This window comes from Coregonus lavaretus, assembly GCF_964263955.1.
Source record: "Coregonus lavaretus genome assembly, contig: HAP1_SCAFFOLD_2536, whole genome shotgun sequence".
In the NCBI taxonomy this organism is placed as follows: domain Eukaryota; kingdom Metazoa; phylum Chordata; class Actinopteri; order Salmoniformes; family Salmonidae; genus Coregonus; species Coregonus lavaretus.
The window spans coordinates 46203-68075 of NW_028156463.1; the positions used below are offsets into that span (position 1 = coordinate 46203).

The 21873-nt window shown below is 42.8% G+C and overlaps 1 protein-coding gene across 1 annotated transcript; it reads right to left on the reverse strand.

Annotated features, from left to right (window-relative positions):
- Positions 1-236: 236 nt before the first annotated feature.
- LOC311126315 (regulator of G-protein signaling 7-like) lies at positions 237-21672 on the reverse strand (the record flags this gene model as incomplete). The annotated part of the gene is made up of 16 exons (XM_084200324.1): positions 237-257; positions 2597-2650; positions 3376-3465; positions 3679-3865; positions 4605-4730; positions 4982-5092; positions 5504-5565; positions 5740-5838; positions 5953-6027; positions 7124-7205; positions 7444-7520; positions 8604-8668; positions 9152-9203; positions 11551-11657; positions 14744-14794; positions 21576-21672. 16 exons carry the CDS (start codon positions 21670-21672, stop codon positions 237-239), a joined length of 1356 nt encoding a protein of 451 aa, XP_084056450.1.
- Positions 21673-21873: the final 201 nt, after the last annotated feature.

The window sequence follows — 21873 nt, forward strand, 5'->3', positions numbered from 1 at the left end:
TGTGTTATTGTGTTATACTGTAAGTCAGACATGCTGTAGCTTCCTTAATCTGAGTAAAGTTAATTCAGAGAATACAGTTTACATCAAGAGCTGTCAAAAGAGCTGTCTCCATGCAATATGCAAAAATGTGAGGGTGAACACAGAGAGGATGAAAGTCAGTGAGGTGAGCAACCACATGCAATTTACTGTAACACTCTGCACTGATTGTTGGCATTATTACCTGGATGTAAAATCCTTCAAAACAAGTTCTTACTTTTCTGTGGGGACAAGGAGAGAACACAGAATGAATGAGGGAGGACATTTTGGCAGGTTGGTTTCAGGGGCCAAAATGGGAGACATGCAGGAGAGGCCACATGCCTCTGTCCTGTAACAGCTCAGCTGACTCTTCTAAAGGCTGGATTCAATCTGTATCGCAGAAGTATCACGGAAGATCCACGTTATAGCTCGATTGAAATTTAAAGGCAATGTTCCCGCGTTCGCAGAGACTGCATTCACAGTAAACGCTGCATATGTCGGCTCAATCGGAAATTACCTTTACATTTTAACGTGGATCTTCTGCGATACGGATTAAATCCAGCCTTAACTCTCAGAGGAGTTAACAAATGCAACATTGTGTATCAAACTACACTAAAACATGATTTCACAAGAATAATAAACCAATATGTATAGGTTATATCCTGATATTATTGTGCTCCTATTGCATCTAGTTCTTGAAAGGGAATGATGAATGTCTAACTACCATTGTTGCATAAATATTTTTTTACTAATAAATGTCTGATTAATTAGTTAATCATGAAATATACAGTGCCTTTCAGAAAGTATTCACACCCATTTACTTTTTCCACATTTTGTTGTATTACAGCCTGCATTTAAAATGTATTAGATTGAGATTTTTTTGTCACTGGCCTACACACAATACCCCATAATGTCAAAGTGGAATTATGTTTGTCGACATTTTTACATATGAATTAAAAACGAAAAGCTGAAATGTCTTGAGTCAATAAGTATTCAACCCCTTTGCTATGGCAAGCCTAAATAAGTTCAGGAGTAAAAATGTCCTTAACAAGTCACATAATAAGTTGCATTGACTCACTCTATGTGCAATAATAGTGTTTAACAGGATTTTTGAATGACTACCTCATCTCTGTTCCCCACATATTCAATTATCTGTAAGCTCCCTCAGTCGAGCAGTGAATTTCGAATACATATTCAACCACAAAGACCAGAATTTGCCTCTCAGAGATGGGCACCTATTGGTAGATGACACCTATTGGCAGACATTGAATATCCCTTTGAGCATGGCAAAGTTATTAATGGTGTATCAATACACCCAGTCACTGTAAAGATATAGGCATCCTTCCTAACTCAGTTGCCGGAGAGAAAGGAAACTGCTCAGGGATTTCACCATGGTGAAAGGCCAATGGTGACTTTAAAACAGTTACAGAGTTTAATGGCTGTGATAGGAGAAAACTGAGGATGGATCAACATTGTAGTTACTCTACAATACTTACCTAATTGACAGAGTGAACAGAATAAAAATATTCCAAAACATGCATCCTGTTGCCAACAAGGCACTAAAATAATACTGCAAAAAATGTTTTGGGGAAAAATAAATACAACACATTACTGAGTAATATCTCCATATTTTCAAGCATAGTGGTGGCTGCATCATGTTATGGGTATGCTTGTAATCGTTAAGAACTAAGGAGTTTTTCAGGATAAAAAAGAAACGTAATGGAGCTTCTAAGCAAAGGCAAATTCCTAGAGGAAAACCTGGTTCAGTCTGCTTTCCACCAGACACTGGGAGATAAATTCACCTTTCAGCAGGACAATAACCTAAAACACAAGGCAAAATCTACACTGGAGTTGTTTACCAAGAAGACAGTGAATGTTCCTGAGTGGCCACATTACAATTTGGACTTAAATCTGCTTGGAAATCTATGGCAAGACTTGCAAAAGGTTGTCTAGCAATGATCAACAACCAATTTGACAGAGCTTGAAAAGAATAATGGGGAAATATTGTACAATCCATGTGTGCAAAGCTCTTAGAGACTCACAGCTGTAATCGTTGCCAAAGGTGATTCTAACATGTGTTGACTCAGGGGTGTGAATACTTATGTAAATTAGATATTTCTGTATTTCATCTTCAATAACTTTGCAAAAAGGTCTAAAAACATTTTTTCACTTTGTCACTATGCGGTATTGTGTGTACATGGGTGAGAAAAAAACAACAATTTAATGCATTTTGAATTCAGGCTGTAACACAACAAAATGTGGAATAAGTCAAGGGGTATGAATACTTTCTGAAGGCACTGTATAGGTTAATTTCTGAAATGAAACACAATAATTCCGTTAACAAAACTCTTAGAAAAGCTTACTTGGTGCTATAATTGCAACATAAAAGTCCAAAGGGAAGGAAAGGAGAGGCACAGTACATGTTGACAAGGCCCTGAAAAAGATGGTCATGAAACGTCACCATGCCCGTGTCCATGACAGGTCCCAGAGGTGAGGGAGGGAAGGAGAGAGTGATAAAGCAGTGGACATGCTTTATCTGAACAGGCCCGTTGGTCGACCAGAAAAACCCATGTCCTCTTACCACATTTCGAGTGAATTTCTCAAATGAAGTTCTGCGGTCCTGAATGTCTCCATACTTAACCAAAAAAAGAAGAAAAAGAAACAAAAAGAAAAGAAACAAAAAGAAAGACAGAAAAGAAAGACAGAGCTGAAACCAAAAAGTGAAGGAATGGGAAACAAACTAAACTGTGAGGAGAGGCCCTTTGAAAAATAAAAGCGAAAATAAGGATATGCTGATGTGATTACGATGAGAATTATACAGTGATATGTGACATAACACAAAACATAAGCCAAATCATAGAAAATCATGAAGGAACTATCATTTTAATTATAAACTGGGTGGTTCGAGCCCTGAATGCTGATTGGCTGAAAGCTGTGGTATATCAGACCTTATAAACTGGGTGGTTCGAGCCCTGAATGCTGATTGGCTGACAGCCGTGGTATATCAGACCGTATACCACAGGTAAGACAAAACATGTACTTTTACTGCTCTAATTACGCTGGTAACCAGTTTATAATAGCAATAAGGCACCTCAGGAGTTTGTGGTATATGGCCAATATACAACGGCTAAGGGCTGTATCCAGGCACTCCGCGTTGCGTTGTGAATTAGAACAGCCCTTAGCCGTGGTATATTGGCCATATACCACAAACTCCCGAGGTGCCTTATTGCATGTGAAAATGCTGCTACAGTAGCTATTCCTTCACTGCTGGAGGCACCAATGTCATTGATCCAGGCCTGAGGCAGGGCAGGTCAGAGAACAGCAGTGCACACAGCCATGTTTATTCTTTGAAGACCTTACCTTTTTCTTGGCCTGTAGCAGCTCCTGGTAGGCACTGGAACGGATGAAGCGGCTGTAGGAGTCACTCTTCATCAGCTTGAAGATGTGATCCTGTCAACCACAAGGAAATGGTTCAACCACAGTGATGGTCATGTTGTAACAACCCTTGATACAATTCAACGTCCCAGAATATTTTCTGTTGAGACAAATGTACTGAACAGTACAGTAGCTTATCCAGCTGATTTCCCAAACACACTACAAGCATAAGTCAGTAACCTGCCTATAATTACCCTACTGTTCACTAACATATTACTACAGTGTTACCTGTGCGTCCTCAAAGGCGTAGCGTCCAGGGTCCTTGACGTTCTGGGTGGTCTTGTCATAGCTCTTAGAGTCAACGTTGATGGCACTGGGAGCTCCAGAGGCCAGGAACTCCTGCCAGATCTCCTGAACCCGGGTCGGGACCTCCCGGATGGGCCTTTTCTTTACCTCCTGGACCGCTAGCCAGAACCTGCAGGACACAACACGGGGGGCGGGGAATAACACAGTTGTATTTTGCATCATCATCACCATGATGTGGCCGGTGACACTTTGCTTCTTGAAAGTCCAATATCTTGAAAAATGGACTGCTGACATGCAAAACATTTTGGGACTGTATCAACGCTGGACTAATTAAAAAAATACCAAAAGATAATCTTTATAGTTAAAGGGAAAATCCACTCAAAATCTATCCCTTGAACCCCTTTATTTTTGTCTTTCTCTATCACTCTTCAGGCTAATATAGGACTAGCAACATATTATATGTGTGCATGCTTGTGCCTGCTGTGCATGTTTTGTCCAGGATAAGCCGTTTTCCCAACATGGTTTCTTATAGGAATTTCTGGATAAGTATTGCAGAGATTTTGTCTGAAAATATTTGTCTGAAATATAAATTCAGTGCTCAGTTATGTCCTTTAATGATGATAACATCACATATCTAATTATAGGGTAATTAATGTGACCAATTAGGTGTTAAATTCCACCTCTGACTCTCACTCAGTTAGATAATAACACATTACCAGATTGACCTGAAGATTAGCTCTGGGCAAAACAGTTCAGACAAGTACCAGAAGAGGAAGTACAGGAAACATGAATGAAGTGCAAGGATAGGTTATGATTGTGTGTGAGAGAAAGGAAGTGAGAGTGTGTGCATGTGGGGGTGTACGTGCGTGCATGTGTGTTACGTGTGTGTGTATGTACTGTATCCCTACCTCAGGTTCTCTGAGCTGAACTCAGACTCCAGGAACTTGAGGAACTGCTCCCTCCCCACCTGATCCTTGAGAACCTCGTTGATGCCGAAAGCCCACCTCTTCACCCTCTGCTGACCTGGCTCCTTACTAGGAAGAGACACACGCAGTCAGACACCACAGTGTATAGAGGGAAAATCTCAGTGAACAGTTAACAGTGCACACTACACAGCTACAAATCATTTTATTACTACCTGACATCCCTCAGGAGATGGTCTGATCCAGAGCAACTCACAAATAATTTACTGGTACCACTCACTACTTGTACCAGTGTAAAACAACACAGAATAACCACAGAGATGTAATAATAATTTTTTAAAAGACAGTCCAAGAAGACACACCTGGCCTCCAGCTCCCACACTGCGGTGTCGTCTGAGATCCAGGGGTTGGAGGGGTCGGTCGGCGTGATGAAGGGGTCATATTCCACATACTGCTCTGTATAGGCCAACAAACTGGAGAGAAAGACTTACTATTCAGTTCAGGCAGGTAGAGTGGACAGAAAATGTGACAATGTATTGTGCGGCCTGGGGAACTCAGGATATGACTAACAACAGTGCTACACAGTATTTGACCTTCGAAGATAGCAGGAAGTGATGCAGTATCTTTGTTTTAACACAATAGTGAGTAACCCAGGCAGCTGAGGATGGTAATCTCTGTTCAATGTTACGTACTCTCTGTTCAGTGTTACATAACAGCACAATAAATTACAATTAGCCTTAGTGCTGATGATACACAGCAGGTATTGTTCAGGCTAAACACTTTTCAAGGTTGTCTAAGCTCTTAATTACTGGCTACATTAAGTTTTAGAGAGTTCATGAAGGGATCAGTGGGGGGAAAATGAAGAGATGGAGAACTTCGCTCACCTCTCGGCCACTTTGGACATTTTCAGTCGATGTCTGTCTAATTGCCCTCCCCAATAATTGATCTGGAACAACAAGGGGAAACAGTATTTTGTGAATTTCTGGAAACTGGTCAAACTAATAAGACAGTAACAGTGTTGCCATCTTAAGTGTACATTTGGAAAGAACAGTTTCCTTCCAAACATACATTTTGCAATGCAAGAGAAGCTACCCAGGCAGTCCAGCAACCTCTACATTACCTGGTCCTGCAGCTGCTCCTCTGTGGCTGGCTTGGCCTCTTGGGCGGGGGTGTGAGTGGGGCTGTGGGTTCGCACATCATTCTGAGGCCCATATACAGACTGAGGCAGAGACAATCAAACAGAAACCACCCAAAGTCAATTTTATTTTTTATTTTTTAACAGTGTTTCAGCTAACCTGTTATTCAGAATTAATGGATTTATAGGAAGAGTTACCTTTCTTGTCTTTTGGGGATTTTTCATTCTGGAGGACTTCTTTATGTCAACTTCTGTTGTGTTTACACATCCGGGCTGGAGAGCAACAGAAATTAACAGAATAAAAGCATGCCCTTCAGGGAGCATTCTCTGCTTCTTCCTATTGATTCACTAGCAGCTCAGGTAGGACTGTTTAGTGAACCCAGAAATCCAGCTTTTTCTATTGCACTTTGCTACAAGCTCAGTCAAACATGATCTAGCTAAATACTAATGTAAAACATATTGTCTGAATGTCCCGCATGATTAAACAAGGAGCACAATTAAGGTATCCTCCAGGACCACGGTGGCTAATTGGTTTGACGAGGCTGCTGTGAAATCAGAAAGGAACCTGATTATAATGTCCCAAGCATGCATGAATTGATCCTGTTATTTTACAATTAAGCTCATGGAGCTGGATTTTTCCAAGGAAGTGGATCCATTCCCTAGTGGAAGCTATTACTAAGAAGGAAGTGTGTCTGAATGGATGATGAGGTCATACAGACCACAGGAGAGCTGCAGGTGAATACATTATTTTTGAGGAATTGACGGTACAATAATAACATTTTGACATTATGGCAGACAAAGAAGAAAGCGCTGCCTTTACCAAGCAAAAAAAAATTGACGATTGTCCCTCACATTATTCACATTGAACAGAGAAATAAATTGCTTTGTAGACTGAAGAAAGTTCTATAACATTTTACAAAAAACATCTAATAAAAAAATCCATGCCACATATTTTTTATTTCTAAGATAAGATCAATGTAGGTTTTTGACAATGGATATTTCTAAGCATGTATGCATGACAATACACAACAATATTCCACAAACAGAAATACTAAGTTAGGGGCTCGATTCAATCTGTATCGCGGAAGTTCAGCGCTATAGCGCGATTTAAATTTAAAGGCAATGTTCCGCGTTCGTGGAGACTGCATTCACAGTAAATGCTGCATATGTCCGCTCAATTGGAAATTACCTTTACATTTCAATTGCACTATTGCGCTGGAGTTAAGCGATACAGATTGAATGGATCCCTTAGCCTCCAGTTAGCTGTATGCTCCAGTGGAACATTTGCACTAACACTGTAGCTAGGTGTTATGTGATGGAGATACTGTAACTCTTGTAGCATGAGATTTTAAAAGCACAATAAACTCACCACTGGTCTGTGCACATCCCAAAATGCTCTTTCTTGACTATCGAGAATTTTCCTCTCAATCTTATCTCTTTTCTTGTCAACTCTGAGGAGATAGGATACACAGTACAAGCAATTACTTTTTAGGTTTTTTCACAAAACCATATTTTGTGTAATTATTAATGTTTTTTCTTTGCCACTTCCCCTGCCTAAAATGTGGTGTTATTAGGAAACTGCTGAGAAGTGGTAGTTAGAGATGATGGCATATCCGTTATAATGAGGAGTGTGGTGATCAACTTAACACTCATCAACACATAGTAGATTTGTTTCTTTTGGAAACTTACTTTGCTTGTGCTTCTGCTTGCATAAATATGAACTCCCATTTTCTGGCAAATGCTCTCTGTAACCTCGCTAAGCTCTCCTGAAACAACAATAAACATAAAAAATACAGACAGTAAATCTAGCCAAACAATTATTTGTCTTATTTCATGACATGATATAATAACACAATAATAGCAACAGAACAAAAGGTTTTCACTGTGAAGATACAGGCTGATATCAGTGTTAAGGATGCTAGTGCTAACATACTAAAGAGATGAAGCTACAGGCTGATATCAATGTTAAGGATGCTAGTGCTAACATACTAAAGATACAGGCTGATATAAATGTTAAGAATGCTAGTGCTAACATACTAAAGACACAGGCTGATATCAGTGTTAAGGATGCTAGTGCTAACATACTAAAGATACAGGCTGATATAAATGTTAAGGATGCTAGTGCTAACATACTAAAGAGATGAAGCTACAGGCTGATATCAGTGTTAAGGATGCTAGTGCTAACATACTAAAGAGATGAAGCTACAGGCTGATATCAATGTTAAGGATGCTAGTGCTAACATACTAAAGATACAGGCTGATATAAATGTTAAGGATGCTAGTGCTAACATACTAAAGATACAGGCTGATATAAATGTTAAGGATGCTAGTGCTAACATACTAAAGACACAGGCTGATATCAGTGTTAAGGATGCTAGTGCTAACATACTAAAGATACAGGCTGATATAAATGTTAAGGATGCTAGTGCTAACATACTAAAGACACAGGCTGATATCAGTGTTAAGGATGCTAGTGCTAACATACTAAAGATACAGGCTGATATAAATGTTAAGGATGCTAGTGCTAACATACTAAAGAGATGAAGCTACAGGCTGATATCAGTGTTAAGGATGCTAGTGCTAACATACTAAAGAGATGAAGATACAGGCTGATATCAGTGTTAAGGATGCTAGTGCTAACATACTAAAGCGATGAAGATACAGGCTGATATCAGTGTTAAGGATGCTAGTGCTAACATACTAAAGAGATGAAGATACAGGCTGATATCAGTGTTAAGGATGCTAGTGCTAGCATACTAAAGAGATGGATGTAGGCTGATATCAATGTTAAGGATGCTAGTGCTAACATACTAAAGAGACAATGACAATGAACAGAGAAGACCTCCTACCGCCTCGTAGTCTGCCAGCTCCAGACGAGCTTTGTTTTGCATTGTTCTTTTGCAGAGGTAAACAGCTGCGGCACAGAACACAGAGGAAGAACAAACCAATCAGAAAACAGAGAAAGCTACTATTGACCAGATGCTGTTTTACAGATAACATTTTTACTTTGCCAAACCCTTTCTGCATCAGCTGCAGACTAGGCCACAACATTAATAAGTCATTCCATAACCAGAGTATCATGTGGCTTGCAAAATGGTCTTAACAACATCCATTGCAGCTTTGGGGGTGCAAACGGCTATCTATATGGCTGGAGGGGTTGTTGCAACTTATATACAAAATAAGACATACAAATACTTATATTCACTTATTGAATTGAACAAACCACCATTGATGGTTCTGTTTTCTTCTGCAAAGCCATTTGGGTTACAATGTCCTGCATGCCAGATGCTACACAAATAAAATCGATTTTGATATTATCATCCTGATGGTTACATTCAATGCACGGTACAGCCTTCCATTATGTATTACTATTCACTACTGCTAAGTGAATACTTACCATAGTCTGTATTCTCTGGTTCCCAGCAGTTTGATGGCCAGAAGTAGGGGGTCTGGGGAGAATGATTGTGAGGAGAAAATAGTGAGGGACAAGCCAGCTAAAGAACTGAGACACATTGATCTAAGAACTGATCTGAGAACTGAAACACCTTGATCTAAGAACTGATCTGAGAACTGAGACACCTTGATCTAAGAACTGATCTGAGAACTGAGACACCTTGATCTAAGAACTGATCTAAGAACTGAGACACCTGGCTAAAATCCCTGTTATTTCTCTAGAGCGAGGCACTTTAGTTGCCTCAGTAAAACATCCAGCAATATAAATGGATTAGGTATAAAGCACATAGGTCCCTGTGGATAAGCATTCAACAACGACATATGAATCCTAGTCCTCCCTGTGTGGTCTGATATCAACCTGGCGCAGACAATCACGGACTACAAAAGGAAAACCAGCCACGTCGCTTCCAGACAAGCTAAACACGTTCTTCGCCCGCTTTGAGGATAACACAGTGCCACTGACGAGGCCCACTACCAAGGACTGTGGCCTCTCCTACTCCGTGGCCGACGTGATTAGGACATTTAAGCATGTTAACCCCTTCAAGGCTGCCGGCCCAGACGGCATCCCTAGCCGCGTCCTCAGAGCATGCGCAGACCAGCTGGCTGGTGTGTTTATGGACATATTAAATCTCTCCCTTTCCCAGTCTGCTGTTCCCACATGCTTCAAGATGGCCACCATTGTTCCTGTACACAAGAAAGCAAAGGTAACTGAACTAAATGACTAACGTCCTGTAGCACTCACCTCTGTCATCATGAAGTGCTTTGAGAGACTAGTCAAGGATCATATCACCTCTACCTTACCTGTCACCCTAGACCCACTTCAATTTGCTTACCGCCCCAATAGATCCACAGACGATGCAATCGCCATCACACTGCACACTGCCCAATCCCATCTGGACAAGAGGAATACCTATGTAAGAATGCTGTTAATTGACTATATCTCAGCATTCAACACCATAGTACCCTCCAAGCTCATCATTAAGCTCGAGGCCCTGGGTCTGAACCCCGCCCTCTGCAACTGGGTCCTGGACTTCCTGACGGGCCGCCCCCAGGTGGTGAAGGTAGGAAACAACATCTCCACTTCGCTGATCCTCAACACTGGGGCCCCACAAGGGTGTGTGCTCAGCCCCCTCCTGTACTCCCAGTTCACCCATGACTGCGTGGCCAAGCACGCTTCCAACTCAATCATCAAGTTTGCAGACGACACAACAGTAGTAGGCTTAATTACCAACAATGACGAGACCACCTACAGGGAGGAGGTGAGGGCTCTGGGAGTGTGGTGCCAGGAAAATAACATCTCACTCAACGTCAACAAAACAAAGGAGATGATCGTGGACTTCAGGAAACAGCAGAGGGTGCACCCCCCTATCCACATCGACGGGACTGCAGTGGAGAAGGGGGAAAGCTTCAAGTTCCTTGGCGTACACATTACCGACAAACTGAAATGGTCCACCCACGCAGACAGTGTGGTGAAGAAGGCGCAACAGAGCCTCTTCAACCTCAGGAGGCTGAAGAAATGTGGCTTGGCACCTAAAACCCTCACAAACTTTTACAGATGCACAATTGAGAGCATCCTGTCGGGCTGTATCGCCACCTGGTACGGCAACTGCACCGCCCGCAACCGCAGGGCTCTCCAGAGGGTGGTGCGGTCTGCCGAACGCATTATACCCGCCCTCCAAGACACATACAGCACCCGATGTCACAGGAAGGCCAAAAAGATAATCAAGGACATCAACCACCCGAGCCAATGTCTGTTCACCCCGCTATCATTCAGAAGGCGAGGTCAGTACAGGTGCATCAAAGCTGGGACCGTGAGAATGAAAAACAGCTTCTATCTCAAGGCCATCAGTGTTAAATAGCCATCACTAGCACATTAGAGGCTGCTACTGCCTATTGAAATCACTGGCCACTTTAAGAAATGGAACACTAGTCACTTTAATAATGTTTACAGTCACTTTAATAATGTTTACATATCTTGCACTACTCATCTCATATGTATATACTGCATTCTGTTCTATAATATTCTACTGTATCTTAGTCCATGCCGCTCTGTCATTGCTTGTCCATATATGTATATTTTCTTAAATTCCATTCCTTACTAGTTTTGTGTGTATTAGGTATATGTTGTGAAATTGTTAGATATTACTTGTTAGATATTACTGCACTGTTGGAGCTAGAAGCACAAGCATTTCGCTACACCCGCTATAACATCTGCTAAACATGTGTATGTGACAAATACAATTTTATTTTATTTTATTTGATATGGATTGGATCAGCTATGGTTGACAGTATGAGTACATTATAGTACAAATAAGAGCCATGCAGCCTATGAATTCACTGTACCTGAAACCTGTAGAAAGTGCCATCGTCTTTGAGTGTGAGTACGTGGTCTGATATGGGGAAGAAGTAGCCATGGGCAGCCATCAGGGTCCCCAGGTGAAGGGCCTCCACTGGACAACACAAATAAAATCATATCATTTTCCACCACAGCACCCCTAATATTCCCATTGTCCCCTTTGACACACCTCACTTTCCCCCTTCACCGGGCTATGGTATATGAGGTCAGTATAGTACCGTTGGGGATGGCCCCAAAGGTAATGTTTACCTCATATGCCATACCCCTGTCACCCCTCCTAACGTAAAATGAAACACATTCTATTTTTATCACTATTTCCACCTTGTCTCTCTGTATCTAGAATGTATATAAGACTCAGCTATGCATCAATAAATGATCACTCATTCATGTTTAAAGACATGTTTACTGATAAATGTGAGTGCCCTTTCAGTGAATTTGTGTGTTTGCATGTGGATGTGTGTGTGTTTATGCATTGTGTGCTTGTGTGAAATTGTTAGTCTGAGTGACGTGACCTAAAGTGGCGGCATCTACTAGGTTACAGTATATACAGTGTCTTCGGAAAGTGTTCTGACCCCTTGACTTTTTCCACATTTTGTTACGTTACAGCCTTATTCTAAAATGGATTAAAAAAAATTAAAAAATGCAATCTACACACAATACCCCATAATGACAAAGTGAAAACTGGTTTTTCGATTGTTTTGCACATTTATACAAAATAAAAAAAACAGAAATACCTTATTTACATAAATATTCAGACCTGCTATGAGACTCAAAATTGAGCTCGGGTACATCCTGTTTCCATTGATCATCCTTGAGATGTTTCTACAACTTGATTGGAGTCCACCTGTGGTAAATTCAATTGATTGGACATGATTTGGAAAGGCACACACCTGTCTATATAAGGTCCCACAGTTGACAGTGCATGTCAGAGCAAAAACCAAGCCATGAGGTCGAAGGAATTGTCCGAGACAGGATTGTGTCGAGGCAGAGATCTGGGTAAGGACACCAAAAAAATTCTGCAGCATTGAAGGTCCCCAAGAACACAGTGGCCTCCATCATTCTTAAATGGAAGAAGTTTGGAAACACCAAGACTCTTCCTAGAGCTGGCCGCCTGGCAAAACCGAGTAATCGGGGGAGAAGGGCCTTGGTCAGGGTGGTGACCAAGAACCCGATGGTCACTGTGAAGGAGCTCCAGAGTTCCTCTGTGGAGATGGGAGATTCTTCCAGAAGGACAACCATCTCTGCAGCACTCCACCAATCAGTCCTTTATGGTAGAGTGGCCAGATGGAAGCCACTCCTCAGTAAAAGGCACATGACGGCCCGCTTGGAGTTTGCCAAAAGGCACCTAAAGACTCTCAGACTCTCAGAAAAAGAACATTCTCTGGTCTGATGATACCAAGATTGAACTTGTTGGCCTGAATGCCTAGCATCATGTCTGGAGGAAACCTGGTACCATCCCTACGGTGAAGCATGGTGGTGGCAGCATCATGCTGTGGGGATGTTTGTCAGTGGCAGGGACTGGGAGACTAGTCAGGATCGAGGGGAAATGAACGGTGAAAAGTACAGGGAGATCCTTGATGAAAACCTGCTACAGAGCGCTCAGGACCTCAGACTGGGCGAAGGTTCACCTTCCAACATGACAATGACCCTAAGCACACAGCCAAGACAACGTAGGAGTGGCTTCAGGACAAATCTCTGCATGTCCTTGAGTGGCCCAGCCAGAGCCCGGACTTGAACCCGATCTAACATCTCTGGAGAGACCTAGAAATAGCTGTGCAGCGACGCTCTTCATCCAACCTGAGAGAGCTTGAGAGGATCTGCAGAGAAGAATGGGAGAAACTCCCCAAATACAGGTGTGCCATGCTTGTAGCTTCATTCCCAAGAAGACTCAAGGCTATAATCGCTGCCAAAGGTGCTTCAACAAAATACTGAGTAAACTGTCAGAATAATTATGTAAATGTTATATTTCAACTTATTTTTGCAAACATTTATAAAAACCTGTTTTTGCTTTGCCATTATGGAGTATTGTGTGAAGATTGAAGGGGGAAAAAACAATTTAATCAATTTTAGAATAAGGCTGTAACATAACAAAATGTGGAAAAAGTCAAGGGATCTGAATACTTTCCGAATGCATTCGGAAGGTATTCAGATCCCTTGACTTTTTCCATATTTTGTTATGTCATAAAAATCAATTGCTCTAGAAAAGCCTGCTACTGTATGCACTGAGGTTTTAGAGAAACAAAGTTTTCCACTATGTTACAATGATTCTAATTAGCCATTGACATGTTAAAATGATACAATATGGAAGGAACTTCTCAAGAATAAAGGTGGTATATCAAGACCTTGGGACTATAAGGTTTTTGTCAAAAATCTGTTAGTCACATATAATTGATATTTAGATGGTTCTTCATATGTCTATGAAGTAAATATTTTATGAAAAAAATTTAAAACGACAAAGTTCTATTTGCATTAACCCATTTGAACTTGGCGCTATAAGGTTCTATCTGCAATCCAATCACAAGCCTGAACAAATACAGATGGACCAATCAGAACACGTCTTTGCTATTTCCCTCTAAGTATGGTCTAGGCTAGTCTAGCCAGCGATAACGGCACGCAAGCAAAAAAAAAACAACACTGTCAGAAATCTTAAAGTAAATGATGTTGTCACATCGTTGTTCAGCGATGACAGTAATACATTTCTTAATGTACTTGATGATGTGTTCTGACTCTATCTTGGTAAAATTGTGTTATTCTATCATTTATGTATTCAAATAGAGCTACAGTTTTCTTAAAAACTGAACATGTCTAATTCAGAAATGTCAGACAGAACCTTATGGCTGAACCCAGATTGACATTTCAGAGCCATAAGGTTCTATCTACGATTGCACCCACCTATAAAATCTGATTTACAAATGTTTCAGGATTTTGATACTCTGCACTTTAGGTACCTTTAAGGTTAGGACCTTAATGGGTTATAAAATAAGAATTCACTACAGAACAATTCTGAGATCTGGGATGTGAAAACATTGATTCTCAATATCTCAGGACTATGCTTTGCACAGATATAACCTTATAGTCCCAAGGTCTCGATACGTCACATAACTGTGAATGAGTCACTGTTTCACATGTCTAGTGTCACATAATAGGATACATAATAGGACACTAATAATCATGCATTACCTTGATCTTCAATATTCAGGTTTTTGATCATCCACTGTACAATGTCAGAACCTGGAATGTAAAACCACATACATAAATACACCCAAAGCATACTGTACAGCACCTTTAGCACAGTGATGTAAACTGTGGACATTAAAGGGGAAATATGGGATTGCTACATCTGTCACGATCGTTGTAAGAGGCAGACCAAGGCGCAGCGTGATAGGCGTACATCTTTTAATGAGTACTTGACACCAACAACAAAACGATACGTGAAGTCTAAAGGTTCACCAACACAAACCTATACAGAACAAGGTCCCACAATCAACTGTGCAAAACAGGCTGCCTAAGTATGGTTCCCAATCAGAGACAACGAGCAACAGCTGCCTCTGATCGGGAACCACCCTGGCCAACATAGATCTAAACGATCTAGACAGAAAACAAGGAACAACTAAACATAGGAACTAACACCCTGGCTCAACATGAAAGAGTCCCCAGAGCCAGGGCGTGACAGTACCCCCCCCCAAAGGCGCGGACTGCGACCGCACCAACCAAACACCACAGGGGAGGGGCCGGGTGGGCATTCCGCCTCGGAGGCGGATCCGGCTCCGGGCGTGACTATCACTCTCTCTCTCGCCCTCGTGGTCTGGCCCTGCTGGCCGAAGCTGGACTGAACACCGGTGGAGCGGATTGCTCTGGCTCAGGCGTGGAGCAGCTGACCGGTGCCGGACCAGGCACAGGTGGAACAGGCAGGTACCGTGCCGGACTGACGACGCGCACCACTGGCTTGGTGCGGGGAGCGGGAACGGGCCGGACCGGGCTGACGACGCGCTCCACTGGCTTGGTGCGGGGAGCAGGAACGGGCCGGACCGGGCTGACGACGCGCACCACTGGCTTGGTGCGGGGAGCAGGAACAGGCCGAACCGGGCTGACGACGCGCACCACTGGCTTGGTGCGGGGAGCAGGAACAGGCCGGACCGGGCTGGCGACGCGCACCACTGGCTTGGTGCGGGGAGCAGGAACAGGCCGGACCGGGCTGGCGACGCGCACCACAGGCTTGGTGCGAGGGACAGGAACAGGCCGGGCCGGACTGGCGATGCGCACCACAGGCTTGGTGCGGGGAGTAGGAACAGGCCGGACCGGGCTGGCGACGCGCACCACAGGCTTGGTGCGAGGGACAGGAACAGGCCGGGCCGGACTGGCGACGCGCACCACAGGCTTGGTGCGGGGAGCAGGAACAGGCCGGACCGGGCTGGCGACGCGCACCACAGGCTTGGTGCGAGGGACAGGAACAGGCCGGGCCGGACTGGCGACGCGCACCACAGCCTTGGTGCGGGGAGCAGGAACAGGCCGGACCGGGCTGGCGACGCGCACCACATCCTTGGTGCGAGGGACAGGAACAGGCCGGGCCGGACTGGCGACACGCACCACAGGCTTGGTGCGAGGGGCAGGAACAGGCCGGACCGGGCTGGCGACGCGCACCACAGGCTTGGTGCGGGGAGCAGGAACAGGCCGGACCGGGCTGGCGACGCGCACCACAGGCTTGGTGCGAGGGACAGGAACAGGCCGGACCGTACTGGGAACACACACCACTGGCCTTGTGCGGGGATCAGGAACGGGCCGGACCGGACTGGTAACACACCCCAGTACCTCTCGCCGTGCCTCTACACTCTCCTTCCCCCTCATGACCAATGGCCCCCGTAACCTGGTGGCCTCCTCTCCTAGTCCGCAACTCGCCCTGTAGCTGCCTCCAGCAGCCCCGTCGTCCATGCCGTGTGCCCCCCCCCCCCCCCAAACATTTCTTGGGGTTGCTTCTCGCCTGTCCGACGACGGCCCGGTTGGCGCCGCTTCTCCTCTCCTGCCTGGGCATCCTCCCTCATCGCCCTCCGGTAGCGGACGGCCTCCTCCTCTGTGATTCTCCCCCAACCGAGGAGGACATCTACCAGAGTAACCTCCTGTTCCATACCCGGCGTTTGCTCCTGAACACGCTGCTTGGTCCTATTTTGGTGGGATCTTCTGTCACGATCGTTGTAAGAGACAGACCAAGGCGCAGCGTGATAGGCGTACATCTTTTAATGAGTACTTGACACCAACAACAAAACGATACGTGAAGTCTAAAGGTTCACCAACACAAACCTATACAGAACAAGATCCCACAATCAACTGTGCAAAACAGTATGGTTCCCAATCAGAGACAACGAGCAACAGCTGCCTCTGATCGGGAACCACCCTGGCCAACATATATCTAAACGATCTAGACAGAAAACAAGGAACAACTAAACATAGGTACTAACACCCTGGCTCAACATTAAAGAGTCCCCAGAGCCAGGGCGTGACAACATCCATTTGTGGACTTTTAGATCAATGATATATACCCACTGATTCTTGAAGAATATAACGTATAAATGCCTCATAAGCTTAGTTCAACTGTCGTACCCCATCAGAACCCAGAATATAAGCTTGTTTTACTCCATTGTTTGTAAACATTGTTATTTTAAATAAACATTGTATACTCTCACAACATAGTTACAATTTTAATTTGGATAGCATTGACGGTCAGTCAAAGCTGTGTCTATGAATTTGAGAGTGGTTACATTTCTCCAGTCCCATCCCTCATTTGTTATTGTTTGAACTCCAGATTGCCCCTTTAATACACCAGAATCGGCTTAATTACATGCAAATTCCTAGCATGTGGGTGGGTAATTGGCAGTCCAACACGCCATGCTTTTATTATAGGCATTAGAAACCACCTACCTCTGTTCCCATTCATACAAATTACACCCCTGATAGTGGCTGGAACAGTCATGGCAGAACCTGTCTAACTAATGCTAAGGAGGACACCATGCCTAGTACATATCAAAGCCATATACTTAGAATGGATGTAAAGCCATCATTACTGCACTTGAATAAAAATGATAGTAATGTAAATCATCTTAACAGCCCACAATATTGAGTGTAACATCTGACATCAAGTAATCTTCACACCCCAGCTCAACCACTGGTGTTCACATGGCCTAGATAGAAAAGTTATTATCACTGTGTCTTTCTCTCTCCGTCTCTGCTCTCTAAGGTGTGGTGTAAGAGATGGACAGAAGGTGTTATATGAAGAAAAAGGGTCAGCGTGACCCCCACACCTTTCTCTTTCTTCCTCTGTCTCTGAGATGAGCTCCAGAGGACACGCCACGTCTTACCACAACTTCAAAAAAATCGGTGGATTGCAGTCTCAATCGCGTACAAGCATTTTTTAAACTGTGGTTAAATGAACCAAAAGCAGAACAATAATGATCAAATGCTTAAATACATCTGCGGAATGTCTGATCTTTTTCTTGGCGTTGTACCTGGATTGCGTATCTTAGACCCACTTTTGCAAAACTTGAAATACAATTGTCATTAATGAATACAAAATTCCCTGTAAAGTGTTTTGTTCACAGAATATCAACACATTGTTTTCATCAGAAGAGAAAATATTGTGACCTAGGTTGGTCTTATGGTCTTAGCTGCTGCCTCTGGAGCACATATAATGCTGCAGCATGGGTTTGATTCCGGTCCACTGCTATTTCAGAAATTATCTTATTATTTTAAAATATGTAGGTCCATTATCTTTTCAACATACTTTCTATTTTGTTTTAGTTGTTTATGTTTACACTGAAAGTGTGTATTTGTATATTTTTTTTGTTGCACAAAACATTTAATCCTGCCACCTACCTGGACCCCTGCCACGACCCACAGTTTGGGAAGCACTGTTTGAATTAACGCTGTGTTTCTGCTTGCTGATGGAAAGTCAACAAGCCTATGAGCGGACCAGCCTATGTGTTGAATACATGGAAATGGATTGTGATGAGAATTGGATCCTGCACACAATGTGCTTACTTTCCATTTTCTTTTTGATCATGAATTACATTTCATTTGATTGTTTGGTGAAGTATGCATAAAAGGAGAGTATTTGCCCATAATTCTGCACATTTTAATTGTTGTATGTCCAATTGTGATCATCATGATTTAGTGACTGCAAATAAAATGTATTGATCAACTGGGATTTTTTTAAAAACAGGGTTACTTTCTGTTTTGTCAGGTTAGATTTATGAGAAATGTTTGTGTTAATCTTTTTTCATCAAAAGAGCATCCGTTGTGTTCTTTTGATGAATGTATTTGCAATTTTTATGGTATCATATAGTTTTGATGAATGTATTTATCAACTGCATTTACTGTTTTGCAAAAGGCCACAGAGTTCTGTGTCTCGAGTACACTATTTGGAAAATCAACAGCATTAAAAAAAAAAAAATCGTACGCGATTGAGAAAAACTGTAAGATAATAACCAAGGCTGTCTTAACGATCCCAGACTACATTAGCATATCCAGATGAGATTGATCATGGATTAACATCATTAATACACCCAGTAATCGTCACACATTCAGCAATGACCCACTTTCTAGGAGGTTAAAATAGTGAGATGTGTGAGGTAATCTGCTACAAGGCTATTCTGAAAATAATATAATATTATGACAGCATGTATGTATGTATGATGTGTATATACCGTGAGGGAAAAAAGTATTTGATCCCCTGCTGATTTTGAACGTTTGCCCACTGAGAAAAAAATTATCAGTCTATAATTTTAATGGTATTTGAACAGTGAGAGACAGAATAACAACAAAAAAATCCAGAAGAACGCATGTCAAAATTTTTATAAATTGATATGCATTTTAATGAGGGAAATAAGTATTTGACCCCTCTGCAAAACATGACTTAGTACTTGGTGGCAAAACCCGTGTTGGCAATCACAGAGGTCAGACGTTTCTTGTAGTTGGCCACCAGGTTTGCACACATCTCAGGAGGGATTTTGTTCCACTCCTCTTTGCAGATCTTCTCCAAGTCATTAAGGTTTCGAGGCTGATGTTTGGCGACTCGAACCTTCAGCTCCCTCCACAGATTTTCTATGGGATTAAGGTCTGGAGACTGGCTAGGCCACTCCAGGACCTTAATGTGCTTATTCTTGAGCCACTCCTTTGTTGCCTTGGCCATGTGTTTTGGGTCATTGTCATGCTGTAATACTCATCCACGACCCATTTTCAATGCCCTGGCTGAGGGAAGGAGGTTCTCACCCAAGATTTGACGGTACATGGCCCCGTCCATCGTCCCTTTGATGCGGTGAAGTTGTGTCATCTGACCACAACACTTTCACCCAGTTCTCCTCTGAATCATTCAGATGTGGATTGGCAAACTTCAGACAGGCATGTATATGTGCTTTCTTGAGCAGGGGGACCTTGCGGGCGCTGCAGGATTTCAGTCCTTCACGGCGTAGTGTGTTACCAATTGTTTTCTTGGTGACTATAGTCCCAGCTGCCTTGAGATCATTGACAAGATTCTCCCATGTAGTTCTGGGCTGATTCCTCACCATTCTCATGATCATTGCAACTCTACGAGGTGAGATCTTGCATGGAGCCCCAGGCCGAGGGAGATTGACAGTTATTTTGTGTTTCTTCCTTTTGCGAATAATCGCACCAACTGTTGTCACCTTCTCACCAAGCTGCTTAGCGATGGTCTTGTAGCCCATTCCAGCCTTATGTAGGTCTACAATCTTGTCCCTGACATCCTTGGTCTTTGGCCATGGTGGAGAGTTTGGAATCTGATTGATTGATTGCTTCTGTGGACAGGTGTCTTTTATACAGGTAACAAACTGAGATTAGGAGCACTCCCTTTAAGAGTGTGCTCCTAATCTCAGCTCGTTACCTGTATAAAAGACACCTGGGAGCCAGAAATCTTTCTGATTGAGAGGGGGTCAAATACTTATTTCCCTCATTAAAATGCAAATCAATTTATAACATTTTTGACATGCGTTTTTCTGGATTTTTTGGTTGTTATTCTGTCTCTCACTGTTCAAATAAACCTACCATTGAAATTATAGACTGATAATTTATTTGTCAGTGGGCAAATGTACAAAATCAGCAGGGGATCAAATACTTTTTTCCCTCACTGTATGTAGCTTCACTGTCCAAATAAATATGGAGGGGAGAGTGTGTGTGTCTCAATTAACACACTATTGTACTAAAGCTACTACTAAATAGGGGGCATTTCATTTTAACTGAATGCTGAGCAACACTGAATAAGACTGAACAGAACATGTCCTCCAATCATCTTGTGGCTGTGCTGTTCATTTAGTCTTTCTATGAACTTCATATCGGCCCCAGAGTACTTTACTGTTCCAGGATCACCACTTACATTACATCAACTGTTCTAATTGTATATGTATTCAAGGGTCACTAGTGCCTTCCTGAATAATGACAACTCAGATGAATAATGACAACCCATATTAGATCATATCTGCTGTTTGCTGTCCTGCAAAGGGAATACGCATACTCCACTTTTGCATAAGGTATTATAGAGAACAAGCAACATTTATTAAATTACATTATTTAGCAGACGCTCTTATCCAGAGCGACTTACATGAGCAATTAGGGTTAAGTGCCTTGCTTAATGGCACATCAACAGATTTTTCACCTAGTCGGCTCGGGGATTAAAACCAGCGACCTTTCGGTTACTGGCACAACGCTCTTACCCACTAAGCTACCTGCCGCCCTATATTTATATTGCTATCTAGCCTTCAAGTTTCCATTGTGTTCAGTTTTGAGAGTCGTTTCTCAACCTTGGGTTCTCTTTTCAGATCTCTGGCAGCTCCCTGCAACATTATGATTCATTTTGATATTCTATTTCATCTCTGGTTTAGGTGTATGGGTTTCAGAACCACGGACAGCTCTCCAAGTCAGTCAGAACCCAAAAGTCCTTGTTAGCTGGCATTACCATTTCAACGTTTACAATATATTAGAACACAAGCTTTAGGTAAATTAAGATGTTTACCTGAAAAAACACTTGGAATCTTGGATAAAAAACTTTTCACAGTGCGGATAGGAATTCCATTCTTCTCATCCTGCATGCGGGCTATTACGTCCTCCATCTGGAAGAAAAGAGAGAAGACATGATGTTAGAAATGATCAGTCGAAATATAGTCAGGAGACTGGGGAAAGTGGCTGAAATGAGTGAGTAAGACTGCTGTTGTGAATGGCCTCTGTGACACAGCTCTGGGCCGTATATTTGCAGCACACCCACTGGGCACAGACAGCAATTCAAGGTCTATTCCACGTTGGTTCAACGTAAT